This window comes from Paroedura picta, chromosome 2 (assembly GCF_049243985.1).
Source record: "Paroedura picta isolate Pp20150507F chromosome 2, Ppicta_v3.0, whole genome shotgun sequence".
Classification (NCBI taxonomy): domain Eukaryota; kingdom Metazoa; phylum Chordata; class Lepidosauria; order Squamata; family Gekkonidae; genus Paroedura; species Paroedura picta.
Window position 1 is genome coordinate 133,432,893 of NC_135370.1, and position 20,060 is coordinate 133,452,952.

At 44.0% G+C, this 20,060-nt stretch overlaps 3 protein-coding genes across 4 annotated transcripts in view; 1 reads left to right on the top strand and 2 right to left on the bottom strand.

Annotated features, from left to right (window-relative positions):
- Positions 1 to 408, bottom strand: part of C2H15orf62 (chromosome 2 C15orf62 homolog) — a 7,368-nt gene extending 6,960 nt beyond the window's left edge. Inside the window, exon 1 of the mRNA XM_077322867.1 lies at positions 51 to 408. The gene's annotated coding sequence lies outside the window, so the exon portion shown is untranslated. The remainder of the gene's footprint in view (positions 1 to 50) is intronic.
- DNAJC17 (DnaJ heat shock protein family (Hsp40) member C17) overlaps positions 1 to 3,504 on the top strand; it is a 26,123-nt gene extending 22,619 nt beyond the window's left edge. The window contains exon 11 of the mRNA XM_077322864.1: positions 3,316 to 3,504. Within this exon, the coding sequence (XP_077178979.1) occupies positions 3,316 to 3,435 (120 nt within the window). The 3' untranslated portion in view covers positions 3,436 to 3,504. The remainder of the gene's footprint in view (positions 1 to 3,315) is intronic.
- GCHFR (GTP cyclohydrolase I feedback regulator) lies at positions 3,279 to 18,718 on the bottom strand. Of its 2 annotated transcripts, XM_077322870.1 has the most exons (4): positions 18,571 to 18,718; positions 11,814 to 11,908; positions 5,268 to 5,467; positions 3,279 to 3,373 (listed from the first exon to the last, which is right to left on the bottom strand). In XM_077322870.1, exons 1-3 carry the CDS (start codon positions 18,604 to 18,606, stop codon positions 5,287 to 5,289), a joined length of 312 nt encoding a protein of 103 aa, XP_077178985.1. In that variant the 5' UTR covers positions 18,607 to 18,718; the 3' UTR covers positions 3,279 to 3,373; positions 5,268 to 5,286. The 2 variants fall into 2 exon arrangements, with proteins under 2 accessions (XP_077178985.1, XP_077178984.1); XM_077322869.1 differs by lacking the exon at positions 3,279 to 3,373 and having other exon boundaries at positions 4,083 to 5,467.
- Between the last annotated feature and the right edge of the window lie 1,342 nt (positions 18,719 to 20,060).

Below are 20,060 nucleotides of genomic sequence, written 5' to 3' on the forward strand. Positions count from 1 at the left end.
AAACTTATACATTAAAACATTAAGACAATAATGTGGAGATAACTACTTACCGTGAGATGGTGGGCCAGAGAAGGAGCCAACAGAGTAGATTGTGAAGGAAGCACCATCAGCATGCAGGTGTGTCAGTGGTTTCCTGCCTTGGGACAGTGGCTGTGTCCCCTTGACTCCTTGGTCCCCTTTCCTTCAGTGTTATTCTTTGCTCTCCACTTGTCTCTCCTCAGTTCCTTGTTTGCTTATTCAGGCTGAAGTTTCCTTGTGTGCGTTCTGTGCCGTGCCCTTGCTGACTCAGTCACGTCAGAGGCTGGGATTTACACTATTAGTTAATTGCTGAGATAGCAGGAAGTAGGTGTGTGTAGAGCGATGAAATGCCACCAACCCTTGCTACAGAGCCTTAGGAGAATCTAGACTTCTGTGGGATATCTGAATTATTTTCATATTATGCTTCAGTGTGACAACGGTAGGAGGGCAAAGACAGTATCCAGTAGGGTTTATTTCTGTTTCTAACAAGTGAGTTCATGTAATTTTAATTGTGGTTAGAAATGGGAAATTTCTTTTTCCTTAATGTCGAAATAAAGCATGTCAGGTGATGAGAGAGAATTCTAGCCGTCATGACTCACCATGCAGCAACATAAAAGCCTCCCTCCTTCCTTATATGCAATGAGCCTTCCATGCAGCGTTTTTTCTTCTTGTCAGGGTTCTATTTGAGTAATAAGATTAACCAGAAGTTTGTCCCCTGTCCAGTGACGTGTTTCTTGATGAACTCATTCAAAGAATTATTTTGCATTCACTGGTCCTGAATGCCTTGATGATGAGAGCCAGTGTGACATTTGTGGAGAGAGTGTTGGGAATGAAGGAGATTCAGCCTCACATCTCGACCCATGACCTTGGTAGTTCCTTTCTCAGCCTCAAGGGGTTTCAAGGGGTTATGAAGTTGGGGGTGGGGGATGCACACACTGCCTTGCACTTCTGGGGGAAGGATGAGGTATCATCTGGCATCATAGCAATATTGATTAAGCTTGTCAATTGATCTGGTGTCAAATACTTTATACTCTCTGTGGTCTTAGCGTAACATACCTCTAGCAATGGCTTTATGTCTTGCAAAATTCATCTGGATCTGGATCTGGTTCCAGTATAACTGTCTTTCCCATACTCACAAGAAAAGAACAATGCTTTGTGCTGGAAATATAGTCTTGGGAGAGAGATTGCTGGGCCCAGATTTACATATTGTCAGTAGAAATCTTGCAGTATTATCTGAACTTCTTAACTACCAGGATTCTATCATTAAAGTTGATCATAGTGTTATGTCGGCTCTTCAGTAATAACATTTCACATCCAATGAACTAGAAGCGGAGTGCAACTCTGAGGACAGGACTTTCCAAAATTACCCAAAGAATTGCCCATAATCCAGTTTCTGGAGGTCAGGGGAACTTTGATCAGCATAGGGAGACAAGTTAAAATCTTTCCTACCCCCCTTCCTTTTCAAAGAAAAGTAAACCATCACTGGTAGAAAATATGAGTTGGATACAACATAGTAACTTGCTATTAAAATAACAGATCTGTCCATGTTAGTCTAGTGAGAACAGTATTTTTGTTACACATTTCAAGGTAGTCTGCACTGAATGAGACAAAAGTCCAACAATACCTTAAAGAGGTGAGCTTTTGAGTCACAGCTCACTTCCTCAAGTAGGCTTCAGGTAAGTGAGCCATACCCTAGGAAGGCTACCCCTTAGGGGTATGCACTATTAGCCTCTGTATTGAGGCTCATATGGTTTGCAACTTCATTGCTCATATGGTATGTAACAGATGGTATGAAGGCCTAGACCACAGAGCTACATATTTTATGGAGCATGGAAATTGTCTTGCTGGACAAGATCAAACTCCATGCAGGCAAGCCTTTTGTTTCCAGCAGTAGCCTGTCAAATGGCTATGGAAGCTTGCAACACTATGTGTTAATGACCATCAGTGGTGATTGTTTCTCCCACTGCCTCTCAACATGAAGGTTCCTCTTAGATTTTATGGCTCATGGCTGCTGAAAGACCTGCCCTTGCAGCTTAAGATGCCTGTCATTTCCATGTAGCAATGAATTCCATCTATAATGAGGGAACCGGTGCAACCTTAAAGTATTTCTCTTACTACATGTTTATCCTCTCCTTTCTCCAAGAACCTGGAGCAGTCTACCTAATTCTTCATTCCCCCATTTTATGTTTCCTGTGAGAGGCTAGGAGAGTGTGAGGGGGGCCCCAAGGTCACCCAGTGAGATTAACAGGAGAGGGGGGATTCGAACTGGGGCCTTAATCCAACATACTAACCATTATACACTGACTGTCATTAATTATCCCAGCATTCATATCATTTTTGCTTGCTGTGGCTGCGTGAGAGTTGCTTTCAGATTCTTCTCAATTTCCTTCTCTCTCATCTTCCTATGACTATCTCTTCGATGGCACGTCCTTTGCCTAGACATCCCAGACTCAAAAGGGGAAAGCCTTGAATTTGGAATTGGAAGTCTAGCTTCCTTTAGCATCCTTAGGTTATTTGACAATGAGGGAAGCTTATGAGTAGGCTGTGAGAAGAGAAAAAGATGGTTGCCTTGCTTAACCTCTAGACTAGGGGTAGTCAAACTGCGGCCCTCCAGATGTCCATGGACTACAATTCCCAGGAGCCCCCTGCCAGCAAACGCTACTAGTAGTTACAATATGACCCCTCCCTCTATCCCCCAGAGTCCCCATTTTCTTGAAGTTTCATTTTGTCGAATGCTCCAGAGAAAAATTCCACTATTCTTGAAATTCTTCAGTTGGTTTTCTGTTGCCTATAGATGTCAATTTTACCTTTTTAAAAAGCTCAGCAATTTTAATTAATACTTCACTTTCTGTAACTTTTGACAAGTTTAGAGAATGGTTCAAAGTGACCCATGTTTTTTTTTTAAGCACCAAAATTAAATTGCCATAATTTTTATTACTTTACAGTATGGTTAACAGAAAACAAAGGACACAGCCTATATCTTACTGCTACTATGTGAATGGTGTTCAGATGAACAGTTTTGCTTCTGCTTACTAGTCAATAAATGATCCTTAGCATGCTGTGGAACAAAGTTTATGGGCTGAAGATGTGAGTTAGCAGTCACAGCTGCCCTTTTAGATTCTGCATATGTTGTGATGGAGTCCCCCCCCACACACACACACACTTTATAACATTACCAGAAAAGATGTCTAAACATGCAAACTGTGAATCCATAATTTCTAGCACTTTACAGTGTGGTTAATAAAACAGAGGACACAGCCTGCTGTCATTAATTTACTGCTGTCATTTATTTGTCAGGGTTCTGTAGTTTCTGAGCGAGATTACGAAAGTCTTGTGATGATGCGGATGCGCCAAGCTGCTGAGAGACAGAAATTGATTGAACAGATGAAACAAGAAGATGAGGAGTCTTCCACATAACATAATGCCAGGGTGCTTTTGTTCCACTGACTGTTTAAATTAAGTCAATAAATGCCCTTTTAAAAAACAGTTGTAGTGTTCTTGAGTAAATAAAGAATATCTAGAATTCAAAAATCTTGATATACAGCTTTAACATGGATTGGATCTTACCAGTCAGTTCCACTGGTGTTGGCGTGATCTTCTTAGGTGGAAGAGGTCTCCCACCATCCCAAGAGTGCATGGAAGGTTCAATGTGCTAGAGGAATATGCCAATGGAACAGACTGAAGTAATCCAACTGCCTCTGGCAACAGGGGTGGTCTTCCTGGGCTAAACCTGAGAAGATCTATTTGCCCAGTTGCTGGCCAGCCACATTCTGCCTCCTTGTGACAAAATGTGAGCTAGTTTATGCATAATTCTAGTCATGTGAGATCGCCCAGAGATTGCTTGGCATTTACATTGTACAGCAGCTTACAGAAATGCTTCCTACAATCATTTTTATTTTCTCATATGAACACCTTTATTTTTTTTCCTTTGAATTTATAGACTGTGCTCTCCTTCAAAGTAGCGGCACATAAAGGCCCTGTGTTTCTATTTCTGAATTCTGGGGCTAGAGAATTTCAAGTAATATTCATGAATGAACCTTGTGAAATAAAGATAGCTTCACAAATAAAGGTTTGAATGTAGCATTTATTAACATAAAGTATGTTTTATTACTGACCTAGGCATGTTAATTCAACAATAAAATATGATTTCTGAATAAAGCTTCCAGCTGTTTGCAAAAGGCTTCAATAGTATATTTTATGTGCTTCCAAAGCGTATAGTACTAACAGACAAGGAATTGCTAGTACCATGGAAATTCATACCACAGAAGGACCTCAGCCACATACCAGCATTAGCCAATGCAGTCTTTCTCACAATCTCCTCACTTTTGTTGACTCAAACGTACCCTTTCGAACAAAAGAAATCTGTGCCTTTGTGGTGCTTCTGATCTAGCACTACAGCGTTAAAGCCCCAGGGATCTGCCATGTCTGTACAATTTTCTGAATCAGACAGAAGGTTGCACAGAGCCATCTTGATCTGCTCCCTGGCACTCTTAACGGTTTCCTTGTTTTCAAGGGTACGATGCTCCGTTTCTACAGACTTTGCTCTGGCCAGTCTTTATTTCTTAATGGTTATTTATTTGTACAGTGAAACTGCTTGTTCCAGTGGTTCTTCATTGCAAATTAAGTTATACATGATAAATTTTCTGTATATTATTATTCTTACCACTGACTGTTTTGGTCCACACAGTTTTCCAAATAATCTCAGCAGTGAAATGGCAACTGTTCCGGTTACAAAACGGATGGTGAAATATTAGTGGCATGCTTGTCAGTGGATGGTTCTAAAGGCACAAGTCATAGCTGCCTAACTCCAACCATGTTCATACTTTAACTGGAAATGTTTAGTCTGCTTTCAAGCAAAAATTGCGCTTAATAGTAACTGAGTCGCTCTGTGGCAATCTATTATTTTCCATCCCCAGAAATGGTCCAGCCGTCTTAGAATTAATTTTGCCCTCTCTCCCCAGTTTAAAACTGTCACTTAAGCAGCATACTGTGTGCCGGGGTGATTTTGTTCAACACCAACAAGTGGAAAAGACTAACACTTCCATAGTAGCAGTTCTAGATTGGATTCAAATTAATACTCAAGAAGGATTCACCTTTCTAAAAAAAACGTGTGGGTCTCCCGACCCCTTGCATCTCACTGGGCTACCATTCCTCTCAGAGAAAGCTTAAGGTACCAGTGGCTGCTGGTCACAATATAGAACACTGACTACATTTTACTTCATGGTGTGTGAAAACATATAACCTCTCACCAAGAGAAAAAGGCCAGTCTTATGCTGGGCGGTTCACAGCAATGTCTTGGTTGGGAAGAAAGTCAGAGTTCTTAGCATTTTCTTTGTGAAGGCACCACACCAGTGTCTGCCCCACTCCTGTCATGCTGATCACTCGATAGCCTCGCTTCTCCAGCTTGTCCAAGACAATCCGGGGGGCATCTTCAACGTAGTACTCCCAGCTGTTGCAAGCAAAATGGAGAAGGGTTGAGAAGAGCAGTTCTACGAACAACTCAAAAAGAACCCTAGGTACCATGATGACAGGAAGCGTATTCTGATTGTGGGAAACAATTGGATTCTAACAACACAAACTATGAACATAAGAAAGTAACTAAACCCCCTGGCTACATGGATCTGGGTTATTATGAGTAACACTAATATACTTATGCATGGGTCAGATTTTACCATTTCGTATTTTGAAAGCTTTAGGCCAGGGGGCACAGTCAGGTGTTGGTAGAAATCTCACAATTCTGACATAAGGCAGCTTCGTGTGCATGTGTTCAGAATACCTTTGTGAGTATGCTGGGAGGGAAGATCTCCATGTAATTTGATTACACCAAGGTTTCCCAGACTTTTTGGAATACTAGCACAGTGTAGTGGCTGCTACCACAAAATAACAGGCGGTGTAGCCAGCCACAAAATGACTGACACATCTCACTTTCAGTAACACACTGAGCATCCTAGTGCTATGGTGGCAACCACTGCCAAAGCAATGTTTTTAATCTGCAAAACCAATCAAATCTCTAATGGTCAGTCAGAGGCCCTGCTGGGCAAAAGCTCTTCCTGGTCTCATCCACTTTCTAAAAACACTTGGTAGAAGCCAGGAAAGCTGTTAGCAGTCAACCACATTGGAGACTATGGATGTGTACCAACAATTTTTTTGTTCCATTTCAGATTCGGCAGGAAACAATTTGGGCCAAATCCGAATTGCATGAATACCTCTTCATTTTTTCTGATGCAGCCAAATTGAGTCAACTGGTTTTTGGCGGGGGTTGTGCATATGCCCCCACCCTTTCCAGGCAGCAGTGAATTTTTGCTGCCTGAGAAGGGGGGGAGGGTGGAGAAACCTAGGTCTGTAGACAGATGTCATCCATGGTTTCCCAACAGGCATGGGTGGTTCAGCTCAGTTAAGCCAAAAAGTATCCAAATCAATGCAGATTCAGTACTTTTTTTTGGCTCATCTGAGCCAAACCATCCATTCCCAGCATTCAAATGGTCCAAATCAGGATGGCCAAATCACAATTCGGCCCACTTAAATGCACCCCCCCCTTTCTTAGGCAGTGCCTGAGAAGGCAGGGGAGAGAGTGCACACTGAACAGCTGATAATACAAGGCATGCCGCCTTCTCCCTTTAAACCCCAGTTGGAGAGGGATTGAATAGGAGCAGGCAGCATGCCTGTCATTTTAAGCTGTTTGGTGTGCTGGCCACTCCCTTTAAATGCTCCCCCACCTTTGCAGGCAGCTCATTTCTTAACCTTGTGGTTTAACCACCTATCATGCTCACGGAAATAAGAAACTGAAGCTGAGCTGGATTATGGGATCTTCTGTGCAGGAGGCCTGAGGTTTGACTAGATAGCCTGTACCCCAGGCCTGAGGTTTGGAGGTCATATACAGGAGCATTTAAAACATACCCAACTGGCTAATGAAGAAGCTAAATAATCAACAATGTATGAGTATAATAGATTTTAAAATGAAGGATCCAGATTGATTCCCTACTGTGGTTCTGGTAGCCAAATGCTCCTTCATGCTTTAGCCAACCCAATAAAGCAGGGATTCTACTGAGGTTCCAAGAGGATGCCAGATGCAGAATAGCTCATGTTTCCCTTAGAACAGTGGTCCCCAACCCCCGGTCCGGGGACCGGTCCATAGATCAGTCGATACCAGACCGTGGCTCCTCCTTGTCCTCCTCCCTGGCTGCTGCCTCGTGGGCTGCCCTGCCACTCTGCCACCAGTTCACTTTTGGTGCTCTCCAGTGGCCACCATGGCTGGGGCTCCCCCTCAGCGTGGCACGGCACAGCTGCTGCTGGCAGCACCCCCCAGCGGGTGGCGGGAAGTCAGAGGCGCCGGCAGGAAAGCAAGTGGAGCAGGGGCTCAGGCGGCAGCAGTGACGTCCCTCGGAAAAAGACTACCCCCCCCCGGGCCTCAGTAAAATTGTCAAGCATTGACCGGTCCCTGGTGATAAAAAGGTTGGGGACCACTGCCTTAGAAGACCCAAGCAAGCTTATAAAAAAGATCTGATCTAGGCTTTTGATTTTTTAAAATAAAGCTTTTAATTCATACAATTTTTCTTTGTGCTGCTCACCCAATGGCTTTCTTTCTGGTGGTCTTCCTAGACTAGTCTTGGAAATAACAAAAGCTTAGTAACATCCAGGGTTGGGGTGGGGTGTTGCTTGGAATCGATTTCATTCTGTAAAAAGGTTGCAAGTTGCAGCCCCTGCAATAACGCATAATATCTCTTCATGAACTTGGTAGCCTAGAGTTACAAATTTTGGCTTGGGAAATTTCTTGAGATTTGGAGGCAGTGCCCAGGGAGGGCAGAGTTTGGGGAGAGAAGAGAGCTCAGTCAGGATGTAATGCCACAGTCAACTCTATACATTTGTCATTTCCCCACAGGGGAGCTGTAGTCTATAGATGGGGAGAATTCCCTGTCTCACTTCAGGATGGTAACCCTGAAATGGCCTGGCTCTTCTCTTCTTTTCCCCTTCTTGGGAAAAAGGTTAATGCTGTAATCTGTATGGTTAATGCTGTAATCTGGTCTGAGAACCTGGAATGACAGGGGATCCAAATGGCATTCTTCAGATGAGGGTGTCAGGAATGACAGTTATGAACTGAAAGTTAACTGGGAATGAAGGCCAAGTAAGTGAGGGGATCAAGAAGGATTCCCATTCAAGCCTGAGGGAAATAGCTGCTAGGGTGATTCTATCCAGCCTGAAAGAGAGGATCAAGAAGGATTGTAAGATAGGAAAATGGGAAGCATAAAGGTAAAGGTAAAAATATCCCCTGTGCAAGCACCGAGTCATGTCTGACCATTGGGATGATGCCCTCTAGCATTTCTTGGCAATGGGAAGCTTATGTGTGGCTCAATTCCTCTTGAAGATTGCATTTTATGATACTTTCTAACGAAAAGGGCCTCCTTCAGTTACGTTCATAGTTCAGCTTTGGTTTCAGAACCTGTTCCCTTTTGCTAATCCCCTTGGAACGCAGAACATCACACCCACAATGAAGGCCCAGTTAACCTGCTGCATTCCGGAGAAGCTGTCTTGTTACCTCTTTGTGCCCTCCTCTTGATCAATTGCAAAGGGAGGAGATTTAATAGTTTCTTGCCACAGTAAGAAGTAGTAAAACACTCCCTACATCTTCCATCTCGGTAACCTGGGTGTGGACAGAACATGCAATGTTTACAAGCACACCAGCCAGAAAGAAGTGCCACCGTTGACAAGATACATTAAATTCATGCCAATGAGTTCCAGAAAGGATTCCTTGTTGGGAGCTCAGACACACAAGCCTCCCACTTGCTAGGACTGTGAGCCACTGAGCTTTCTCTATCTAGTCAACCTACTGCAAACCTTGAAGGTGTTTATGGCATGGTTAACCATTAGGCTGTTGTTTTTTGCAAATCTTAAGATATTTTGATGCTTCCCATCAAATTCAAGATTACAGTCATGCAATTTAACACATTGTTTCTTTTCCTGCTTAGTAAAATTGTTTGAGCCTTCATGATTGAAGGTAAAAACAGAAACAGTGACTATTCAAAACCAAGACCGTTTGTATGTGTGTGATTAAAAATACTGTAATTTCAGATACTTGAGTAGTGATCACATAATGAGGAAAACATTTTAAAATGGCAGCTGGGTAGCAGGTGTGCCAGACAAAATGTATTGGGGTTTTTAAACGTTTTTTTATATCTTATTGTAAATTCCCTCAAGCCAGCCTGACCGAGAGTGGTGGTCTAGAAATCCAATCAATTGATCAAAATATCCCAGCAACCATGACTGAGCATGGGTGAAAGTGGTGGATAAAGTGATGTCCTCACCAACGGGCTTTGGGAGGAGGCGACACAGCTGTTGGAGCCCTGGCTGGGCTCTACAAAGGCACACAGATTCTGAATGTGTAGTGGATCCAGTGGCCAGCAAGTGATGTCATCACCCTGCAAGCCCACTGGATTCCAGAACCACTCAGCAGCTGCGGCCCTGCTTGGAGTGGTAGCCTCCTTGGCCACCTCCCCCTCCATCTCAGAAGTGGGGGTGTTCTGAATGAGGAAAAGGAACGCAGAAGAAAGGGTTAAGATGCCCCACCCGGTCTCCACTTGGAGACTGCAGCCTGGGGATGAATTGGGAGCTAAAGAAAGTGAAAAAGTGGGAGGGACAGCTACATGTGACTGAGATGCATCATTTGAATCTTAGGCAGATAAGAGTGATGGAACTAGTGTGCCATCCCAAGCAGAGTTTCACCCACCCACACCCTTTGACTTAGAAGGGTGTGACTCTACTTAGAATTGAACTGTTAGAGGAGAAAAGATCCTAAGAAGGGATAAGGGCAGAAATATAAGGTGGGGCAAAGCCATGAAGAGCTTTAAACAGAAGCGGAGGATGTGAAAAGATGGGAAGCCAGTAGAATGATATGTAAGGGAGGGGGGGGAGTACATGAATTATTTTAGCAGCAGAGTTCCAGAAAGAAATGAGAGGACTAAACTCTGACAGAGAAGGGACAAAAAGACACTTGGGCATTAGGCCAAGGGGAGACAAGAGTATGCATCAGAGTTATCCAAGGCTATGGGCAGAAAGAGACTGATTTGGACAGTGTTGTGGAGGGCAAAGAAATTGGATTTGGAAGAAGACAGGATATGGGGAGCAAAGGACAGGAAAGGTTCCAGGGAAAACCAAGGCAGCAGGCACATATCAGAGACGTTACTGACGGGAGACAGAAAGTAATCCATCAGCCATGCTAGTGAATTGCAGCAAAAATAAACTGGATTAATACGACACGTAAAGACTAACATTTTATGCCAACAAAAGTCTTCATGGTTGAGAGCCTAATTCTTCAGCGGCAATAGAGTCAATCCTCACAGGCAGAAGGGTATGCCAAACCAAACAGTCAAGAGACCATATAGTCAAGAGACCATGAAGAACAGGAAGTACAGGGTGAAATGTAAGCATATAAAACTCAAATCTATTCAGGAAAAATACAGAGACTATGCACTAACTATGCTAAGGTAGTGAACACCTCTACTGGGTGGGGGAGCCTAGATTATAAGAAAGCTTTAGTATGTCTCCTGGGTCAACAATCCTAAACTACTCCAAGGTCAGCTAAAGTAGGAGAAATAACAAAGTACCTGTTATCAGCCATTCCACTCAGAAGAATGGATAAGGGTTTGCAAAAAACACCCATCTAAATTCAGACAAAAAAACCTTCCTAGAAAGCAACTTTTAAGTTACGCTTGCTATGCATCTCCTGTCTAACCAAGTGCAAACTATTATCAGGAGATTCCACATCACCAAGATTCCACTCCACGGTAAGGATTCCTCACTGGCCTCTTTCCATGGAATTGTCACCTTGGCTCACTCACTTTCTCGTGAGAGTCCAGACACCGTACCCCCCAAACAACTGCATTCTGCATTTTACCAGAGATGTCATCCCAGCTTTTTCAAGACTGATTCACATGGGTTTTTCAAAGGTTGCACAGCAACTGTAGTGCAAAGTGTTGTACTAACTTAATGATCCTGTCTTCCCTTGTAATGTTCCTGATGATATATGGCCTGCCCTACTTCTTTCCATTCCCTGGCTACCACTTCATCCTTACTGATTCTAAACTCCTGACCCTCCCAAGAGGGTTGCAGATTTCACATCTTTTTTCACCTTCAACCTGCAAGACACCTGAATTAAGGAAGGAGGGAAATGGGCAATTTTATGTTCAAAAATTTTAAGTGTTTAAAATGTGAAAGGCCCACAGTCTGATGCCAATACTGATCCTCACAATTTGCTTTTGATGGATGGGCATGGAGAGTAGATATTCCTTCGACAAATAAAAACAATCGAATTGAATTCCAAAAAATCCACTGAGAATTGAGAGGATAGGAAGTCTGCTCTAGAGGTTTGATCTGCAGTAGCTGATTCGCTGGCTATTGCAGGTGCGATTAACATACGAAGAAGAGTTGTTTTTATACCCAGTTTTTCACCATCCAAAGGAGTGGCCTACGATCACCTTTCCTTCCTCTCCCCACAACAGATACCCTGTGAGGTAGGTGGGGCTGAGACAGAACTGCTCTGTGAGAACAGCACTAAAAGGACTGTGACTAGCCCAAGGTCACCCAGCAGGCTGCACGTGAAGGAGCAGGGAATCAAACCCAGCTCTTTAGATTAAAGGCCGCCATTCTTAACCACTATACCAAGTTGCATGGAAATCAGTCTGTGGCTTGTCTGTAAAGCAGTAGGAACAAGAGAGAAGCCCAGGAGCAGAACCCAGATGGTGATAGGAGGGAATGATGGAAGAAGCAGGAGGGGCGGTCCAAGCCCCCACACATGTACTTACAAATGGTTCCCCAGCATATTCCTTTTCGTGGCCCCTAGATAGAGCATCAGGTTTGGATCGGAATGCTCATCACCAACCATTGTGGGTCCAACCTCCTGCAAAGAAAATGTTTTTAAATTTTGAAAAAACGAAGTTACTCTCTTTTATTCTAGTGGTTTTAAAGTTTGTTTAAGGCACAATATAAACTATATATAAACTATATATAGTTTATATAGAAAAAAATGTTTGACAGCCAAGGATATAGAATCATAGAATCATAGAATAATAGAGTTGGAAGGGACCTCATGGGTCATCTAGTCAAACCCCCTGCACTATCCAGGACACTCACAACCCTATCGCTCATCCACTGCAACCTGCCATCCCTTTGCCTTCACAGAATCAGCTTCTGTTTAAAATTTCCAAAGATGGAGAATCCACCACCTCCCAAGGAAGCCTGTCCCACTGAGAAACCGCTCTAACTTTCAGGAACTTATTCCAGATGTTTAGATGGAATTTCTTTTGAATTAATTTCATCCCATTCATTCTGGTCTGTCCCTCTGGGGCAAGAGAGAACAATTCTGCTCCATCCTCCATATGTCACCCTTTTATGTTTCGTGTTGGAGAAAATTCACAAAAACTTCCAATATATTAAAATATATTTTAATGGAAAGGTGAGGGGAGAAGTGAGCAATGCAGTCAGTTACACCCCCTAGGGCAGGTTACTGGAATGGCTCAGGAAGGCTTGAGAAGTGCTCCCCTTACAGGCGGAACAAGAGACAACAAAGAGAGTCCTGAAGTATCTATTATTATGTATCTTCCTGACTCTAATTAGCCCATCCTGACAACATCCTCTCGGCCTAGATGCAGTGGTTCGTGACTGCTGTTTCAGTGTATCTGAGGAAGTGCACAAGCTTATACCCAGAATAAAGGTTTGTTGGTCTTAATGTTGCCGCTGGAGTCAGACTTTGTTCTGCGGCTTCAGGCCCACATGGCTACCTGGCTGAATCTACTGTATTACTTAACAAGGTTTGTTCCCAACACCACTGAAGAGAAATGTAGTAATAATTTTTTAAAAAAATTAAACACTACATGATCTGAATTTCCTTATGAGACTAGAAGCTGAGAGAGCCTTACAAAACAAGCCTTCCAGGGTAACCCTAAACAGAGTTAAGCCTTTCTGAGCCCACTCAACTCTGTGGACTAGAACTCTCTTTAGGATTGCATGGTAGAGGAATAGATACGATATAATGCCCTGCCTTCGGTTTATTTAGAAGGGAAATTTAAAAGACTTCCAATTGCAGAATGTATTTGCTTATGCAACTAAGGACGAATGCAAATTATATAATCACATACAAGTTGTTGTTGTTGTTAGGTGCGAAGTTGTGTCCGACCCATCGCGACCCCACGGACAATGATCCTCCAGACCTTCCTGTCCTCTACCATTCCTCGAAGTCCATTTAAGTTTGCACCTACTGCTTCAGTGACTCCATCCAGCCACCTCATTCTCTGTCGTCCCCTTCTTCTTTTGCCCTTGATCGCTCCCAGCATTAGGCTCTTCACCAGGGAGTCCTTCCTTCTCATGAGTGGCCAAAGTATTTGAGTTTCATCTTCAGGATCTGGCCTTCTAAGGAGCAGTCAGGGCTGATCTCCTCTAGGACTGACCGGTTTGTTCGTCTTGCAGTCCAAGGGACTCGCAAGAGTCTTCTCCAGCACCAGAGTTCAAAAGCCTCAATTCTTTGATGCTCAGCCTTCCTTATGGTCCAACTTTCACAGCCATACAAGTACATACATACAAGTAGCTCCTTTAATTTCAGTTCTAGCAGACTGCTGCCATGCTATGAGGAAACAACTCAAACTGATTTTGCCCGACACCCACAGAAATCTTACAAGCAAGATTGCCAGATTTGCTTGGCTAACCAGCAAAATACGAAAGAATGCTATATAACGTATCCTGTCTATTTTCTCAGCATATTTTTAAAATTGGGAGATTCTGTAATATACAGTTTTTGAGAGCTTTCAAAACAGTATATAACAGAATCTCCCAATTTCAAATTTTAATGTAGAGAATTGATCTGATTTTAATCCTTTGTTTTAATCCTTTAATTCTTTGCTTTTGTATCTATTGGTCAATGACTGAATAAATGACGATTGATTGCACTCTGGGTTGCCACAAGGACCAGTAGCTCACAGCAGGTTTAATTTGCTTCCCTTTCAGCTGGATTGATAGCTGGTTGACTGATTGTACCCAGAGGGTTCTTGTTAATGGTTCAGCATCCACTTGGAGAAGAGTGACAAGTGGAGTTCCCTAGGGATCTGTCCTGGTGCCTGTGATGTTCAACATATTATAAATGGTTTGGATGAGGGCTTAGAGGGGATACTTATTAAATTAAATTATATTAAACTGGGAAGGGTAGCAAACACAACAGAAGACGGCATAGAAAAGCATGATCTTGATAGGCTCGAGAAGTGGGCTAAACTTGAATAAAATGAAATTCAATAGGGACAAATGTAAACTTCTGCATTTAGGTAGGAAAAACCAAACACACCAATATAGGATTGGGGAGACTTGTCTTGGCAGTAGTATGTGCGAAAAGGATCTAGGAATCTGTGGACCATATATTTACCATGAGTCAGCAGTGTGACTCAGTGGCTAAAAAGGCAAATGGGATTTTGGGCTGTATCAAACGGAGTATCGTGTCCAGATCATGGGAGGTGATGGTTCCGCTTTACTCTGCTCTGGTTCGGCCTCACTTGGAGTACTGTGTTCAGTTCTGGGGTACCCCAGTTGAAAAGGGATGTTGACAAATTAGAGCATGTCCAAAGGAGGGCAATAAAGATCATGAGAGGTCTGGAGACCAAGATGTATGAAGAAAGGTTGGGGGAGCTTGATCTGTTTAGCCTGGAGAGGAGACGACTGAGAGGGGGTCTGATAACCATCTTCGAGTATTTAAATGGATGCCATATAGAGGATGGAGCAGAGTTGTTCTCTCTTGCCCAAGAGGGATGGACCAGAACCAATGGGATGAAATTCCGAAAGAAATTCCATCTAAAAATCCGGAAGAAGTTCCTGACAGAGCAGTTTCTCAGTGGAACAGGCTTCCTTGGGAGGTGATGGGTTCTCCATCTTTGGAGATTTTTTAACAGAGGCTGTATAGCCATCTGACAGAGAGGCTGATTCTGTGAAGGCTCTAGGGGGTGGCAGATTACAGTGGATGAGTGATAGGGTTGTAAGTGTCCTGCATAGTGCAGGGGGTTGGACTAGATGACCCAGGAGGTACCTTCCAACTCTATGATTCTGTCCATCCATCCTACCAAAGCCATTTCTTTCTCACCAGCAGTCTGAAATAAACAATCACCAACTCCCTTCCCACATACCAAAAAAAAAAAGCCTGCCTGGTTGCCACTGGGATGGTTTTGAAAACACTTTTACTTTGCAATCCAAAAATATTGTGTAAACACATCAGCTCTCATCAGTTGTGAGAAACTGAAAGATCAAAACACTCCGGTGCTTGGCAGAAAGGAAGCTCAGGGCAACTAATCTCAGGGATAACAAAGCTGCTCCCAGGCAAAAAGGAAACGTTCAGGATCCAGTCTAAATTCCATGGAGGGGAGGTGTTTTTCTGTCCCTGAAATGTCAGGTTTATAAACACACAAGGATGAAGCTGCTGATGTTGCTACATTTTCAGTGCAAGCAACAACAAATTTTGCACAAGAAAATCGAAGTTGAAAGGAGCAGGACAAAACTAGCAGAGGATTTTGTATGCTTTCCTGTCTTGCAGGGAACAGATTCTGCCACAAAAGATTTTGCTTGCAAGTTTAGCAAAAGAAACAAAAAGACTTTGTATGTGTCAAGAGGAGGTCTTTAAGCAGAATCTCTTTAAGCTCTGCTAAGGAATGGCAGCCTACAAAAAACAGGCCTTGAAAACAAACACAAGAATACACTCCAGTTATTTCATGCTACTGCAAAAAGACACTGAGTACTGCAGAACTGTAAACAAATTGATTCATCAGAAATCCTGCCTGTAGAATGACTGCTCAGTTTTGTAATCTGGTGTGTGTGCCTTTGCCTGTTTTTAAAAACTATTCATTATTTTAAATGATTAATGCTCCTAAAATTTCTAAGTGGGGTTTGTTTTATTCTTTCCCTTTCCATTTTTGTGGCGGGAAAGTTTGTTTTAGGCATTATACATATAGAACCTGGTACATTGTGGTGTAGTGGTTAAAATTGGTGGTCTCCAATCTGGAGAGCTGGATTTGATTCCCCTCTCCTCTGCAATGTAGCCAACTGGGTGGCCTTGGGCTGGGCACAGTCCTGTTAGAGGTTCTATCAGAGCTCACTCAACCTCACAGGATGTCTGTTTTGTTGTGGGGAGAGGAAAGGGGTAAGTGTAAGCTGTTGTCAGACTCTTTCAGGTAGTGAAAAATGGGGGTATAAAAACCAACTCTTCTACAGTTACAATAAATTAAAATGCCTTGAGTGACAGGCTGTTTGAAACCGGATGCAGCAGTGCCGGGCACAAGGGGAGCATCTACTTTGCTCAGCCCTACCAAATAAATAGAAATAAATTACACATGGCATTCAGCTGTTGTTCAGGAGGGTAATAGTGCTTTCTGTGTGATTTTGGAGACCAGTGCTACTGCCTTCTGGTCAACATGACAGGCATTTTCTCCTTGCTGAGCTCTCTCTCCCATCACTATTCTGGCAGGGGCTTCTGGGAACTGTAGTCCATGGACATCTGGAGGGCCGCAGTTTGACTACCCCTAGTCTACAGGGCAATGCACTGGTACAATCCCTGTCTGCCCAGAATCATACTGCACCTAGCACAGTTTTAGGAACTAGCTGCCATTCTCTCCTCCATCTTTTTGCTTCTAACACTGCCTGTGCCAGAATACAAAAAGAATAACAATGTGGAGATCTGGCAAGTCTCCCACATCCAGGAGGATTGCAGGTATAAAGTGGGTGCTGGGGGTGCCATTGTAGTATTTTTGTTCAATAGTTCTTCTAGAGCTACTATGTGTTGTTGCAGAAGCCAATGGGCAGGAACATAATTGTATTACACAGAAGCAAATATTAAGAGAGCCCCTAGCTTTCTTACTCTCAGACCATTAGCTGAAGAAAAAAATAGTTTAAAAACAATGGCTTAGATCCTGTTGTTCTGCAGCTAAATGTAGAACCATCCTCTGCTGGAAAATTCTCCTTGTACTGGAAGGAGGATCAACATTTAGCTGGGTGAAGTAACAGGATTTGGGCGGGCGGGGGGGGGGGGGGGAGTGATGCAGCTGATTTGCAGGACCCAATAAAATCATACACACACTAACTCTTGGTTTCATTATGACCTGTGGGTGGAGAAAGGCAAGATCTATCTGACTGACCTGCCAGCCACTCCTAACTGACAGTCAGTGGACTTAGAGGGGGGGGTGTCCTTCTGTGTAGGATGGCACAGTGAGGTTATGTGTTAACAAACAATGCGGCCTTGACCCTTATGTGCCATTAGACAGGGCTGTCTGTATTCTGCAATTCCACAGAGGTGCAAAGAGAAACTGGCTTAGAATTTAGCTTTCTTCAAACCTTCCAAATTTCCTCCCCCACCCAGCTTTCTGACCCCGTGGAAGGGGTCCCCAACATGGTGCCCATGGGCACCCACAAACATCGTTCCTAGTGCCTGGAAAGTGTTTTGAGCAGGAGGGGCTAGGTGGGGCATTTGCTTAGCAGAGCTTCTGATTGGCTCTGCTAAGTAAATTAAAAGGCATGCTGTTAAACAGAGTTTCTCTCTGAAATGTCAAATTGTTACTTTAAGAATTACAGATAACCTCACTCTCTAATGTGTTGTGGTATTCTCTTGGCAGGCATCTTGTGGTTGTGCCCGCCTCTCTGTGTCAGCATCAAATATCACCAAATCAGGAGATGGGACTTCTGTTTAGTATCTTGTCCTTCCCCACAAGTAGTAGAAACAAATAAACCTGCAACAGCACTATTGGGGAGGGGGACAGAAGTCTGCAGCAAAAGGTGAGAAGACAGGAAAGGTGTCCTTCTACTGCAGATTCTGAAACGAAGGCACTGTTTTAGAAATGGAAGCCTCTGCAGATTTCACTAGCCACAGCATCCTCTCCTGGGCAATATGGAATACTGTCCAACCTCACAGGGTTGTTGCTATGAGCTAATGTACAAGGAGCTTTTTCAACAGTCAAATATCATACTTCTATCTCCAAACAGAACTCCCAGTGGCTCTTCAATCTTTGTCAGGAACAGCTGCCTTCCTGGTGTTTTGGCCTTTCACTAAAGTTTCTTTAAAACAGCACATTAACATCAACCGGGTTATGGCAAGATTTTATCCTGCACTTCACTTCCAAACCCTCCAACTGCTCCCCCATTCATAGCACGTCCATCTGTTTCTAGCCACTGAGGTGCATGGCATAGACTTTTAGGCAGGCACCAACCGTTGCACAGCTGCCTAGACAGCTAAACAGCTGCCTGTGCAATTCCTAAAAAGGATAACCAGGACACATCCGGCTGTGGTTAAATGCCCAATTTAAAAAAATCCACTGAGACCTTTCTATCCCACCACACACACACACACACCACGTTTTCCTGCAACCCCAGTCCCAACCCGGCACTCCCGGGACAAGCCAAACAGGAGTGAAGTGACATGCAAACAAACCTAAACATTAAGTGGGCTGGGCGTTAGGAGGACGGGCCAAAGATTTCCGAGTCCCCTTTCGCTCCATCTGTGCGTAAATCCAGCCCCGTCCCGCCCCCCCGGCAGGCACCGGCGCTCACCATGCGGATCTGCGTGCTGATGAGGACGTACGGCATGGTCCCGAGCAGCAGCACCCTCGCCAAGGTGGCCGCTCGCTCGCTCGCTCTGCCTTTCCAGCGCAGCCCGCACGTGACATCCTGCCCCCAGCCCCGGAGGGAGCAGCCAATCCGCCGTGGCGCTGCTTCCGGGCGGGGCTCTGGTGGGATTGGTGGCCCGAGCGGAGGGAGCTCGCTGGGGCATCGCCCAGCCCCAGAGCCGTTTGCGGGTCGGCGGGACCCTGGCGCGCTTTAACCCGGAATAAAACTAGGTTGGTCTTCAGGGCGCCGCCGGCCCTAAACTTAGTGCTGCCTGGCTTCGGCTATTCTTGAGATGAGGTTCGACTCAGGTGGGTTGGCCTGGAGCAGCACAACAAGGGTCGAGTCCAGCGGCACCTTGTTTGGGCCCAGGTGTACGCTTTTGTGTGCATGCACACTTCCTCAGCTCGAAGCAGAAATGGGCCATTCTTTCAGGTGCCACCGGCCTGCAGGTTAGTCTGAATACCGGTTAGAGGCGAGAGGAGGGGAGGACTGTTGCCCTCGGGCCTTCCTCTTGGGCTTTCCGGAGACATCTGAGCGGCCACTATGGGGGAAAGGGTGGCGATGGGCCTTAGGAGCCTTATTTGGACCAACCAAAGTCCTCGTGCTGACACTTTTGTGGAGCTTGTTGGATTCTCTCTAACTCTGGTATGGCTGACCCTGACTGTGGAAGAAAGAGTATTTCCAAAAATGCTACCTCAAAGGCTTCAGCCTTCTAATTCACAAGTTACAACCAGTTATATCTATTAAATTCAAAGATACTCCTTTCCAATGCTGGTCTTAGCAGTTCATTTAAACATCTCGCTGTGTCTGTAACATTCAGATTGATAAAGAAAGTCACCATGGCTGACATAGATGTCACAGTTTCAGTAACTTTTGTTTCAAGTTATTTGCAGCACTAGCCTATGCATGCAAACTTACTCTGATAGAAGCCCATTCATTTCAATGGGCTTAAACTAGAATAACTTTCTATAGGCTCACGCTCTCTGATTTCAAATGCAAGGGCTTCTTTTTTATTTTGCTTTTTAACCAGGAGATGGGGCTATGTACAAGAGAATAATTGTTTCAGCAACAAATGATTGGGTTCTTTTTTTAGCAATGAGAGAAAGCTACCCAGTATTTATTTATTTTGAATTCATCTATGCTACCTCTTGCTTGAGGTAGCTCATATTACATTTAAAAATCACAGTATAAAAAACATGCCACTAGAAAGCACACACCACCGCAGTCAACGACTGACTGTACATTGTAATTTTCTTTGTTCAATGGATATTGCCATTTTATCTCCCTAGATGAAGTTCAAAACCTTTGATAATTAGTTGCAAAGATGCCAGTGATAAGAAAGCTGGGGGGGGGGTGCCATTGAGATAGAACACAAGTGAGCAAACTGTCTCTTTCATCTATCTCTGCTTTCTGTCTCTAATATTTTGCTAATC

Bases quoted from the DNA above. Each gene is read 5' to 3' on its own strand.
- GCHFR (XM_077322870.1), bottom strand. From the start codon at position 18,606: ATGCCGTACGTCCTCATCAGCACGCAGATCCGCATG. The intron at 11,909-18,570 runs GTGAGCGCCGGT...TTTTCTTTGCAG, and splicing joins TCAGCACGCAGATCCGCATG to GAGGTTGGACCCACAATGGT. The intron at 5,468-11,813 runs GTAAGTACATGT...TGCTTGCAACAG, and splicing joins AATATGCTGGGGAACCATTT to CTGGGAGTACTACGTTGAAG.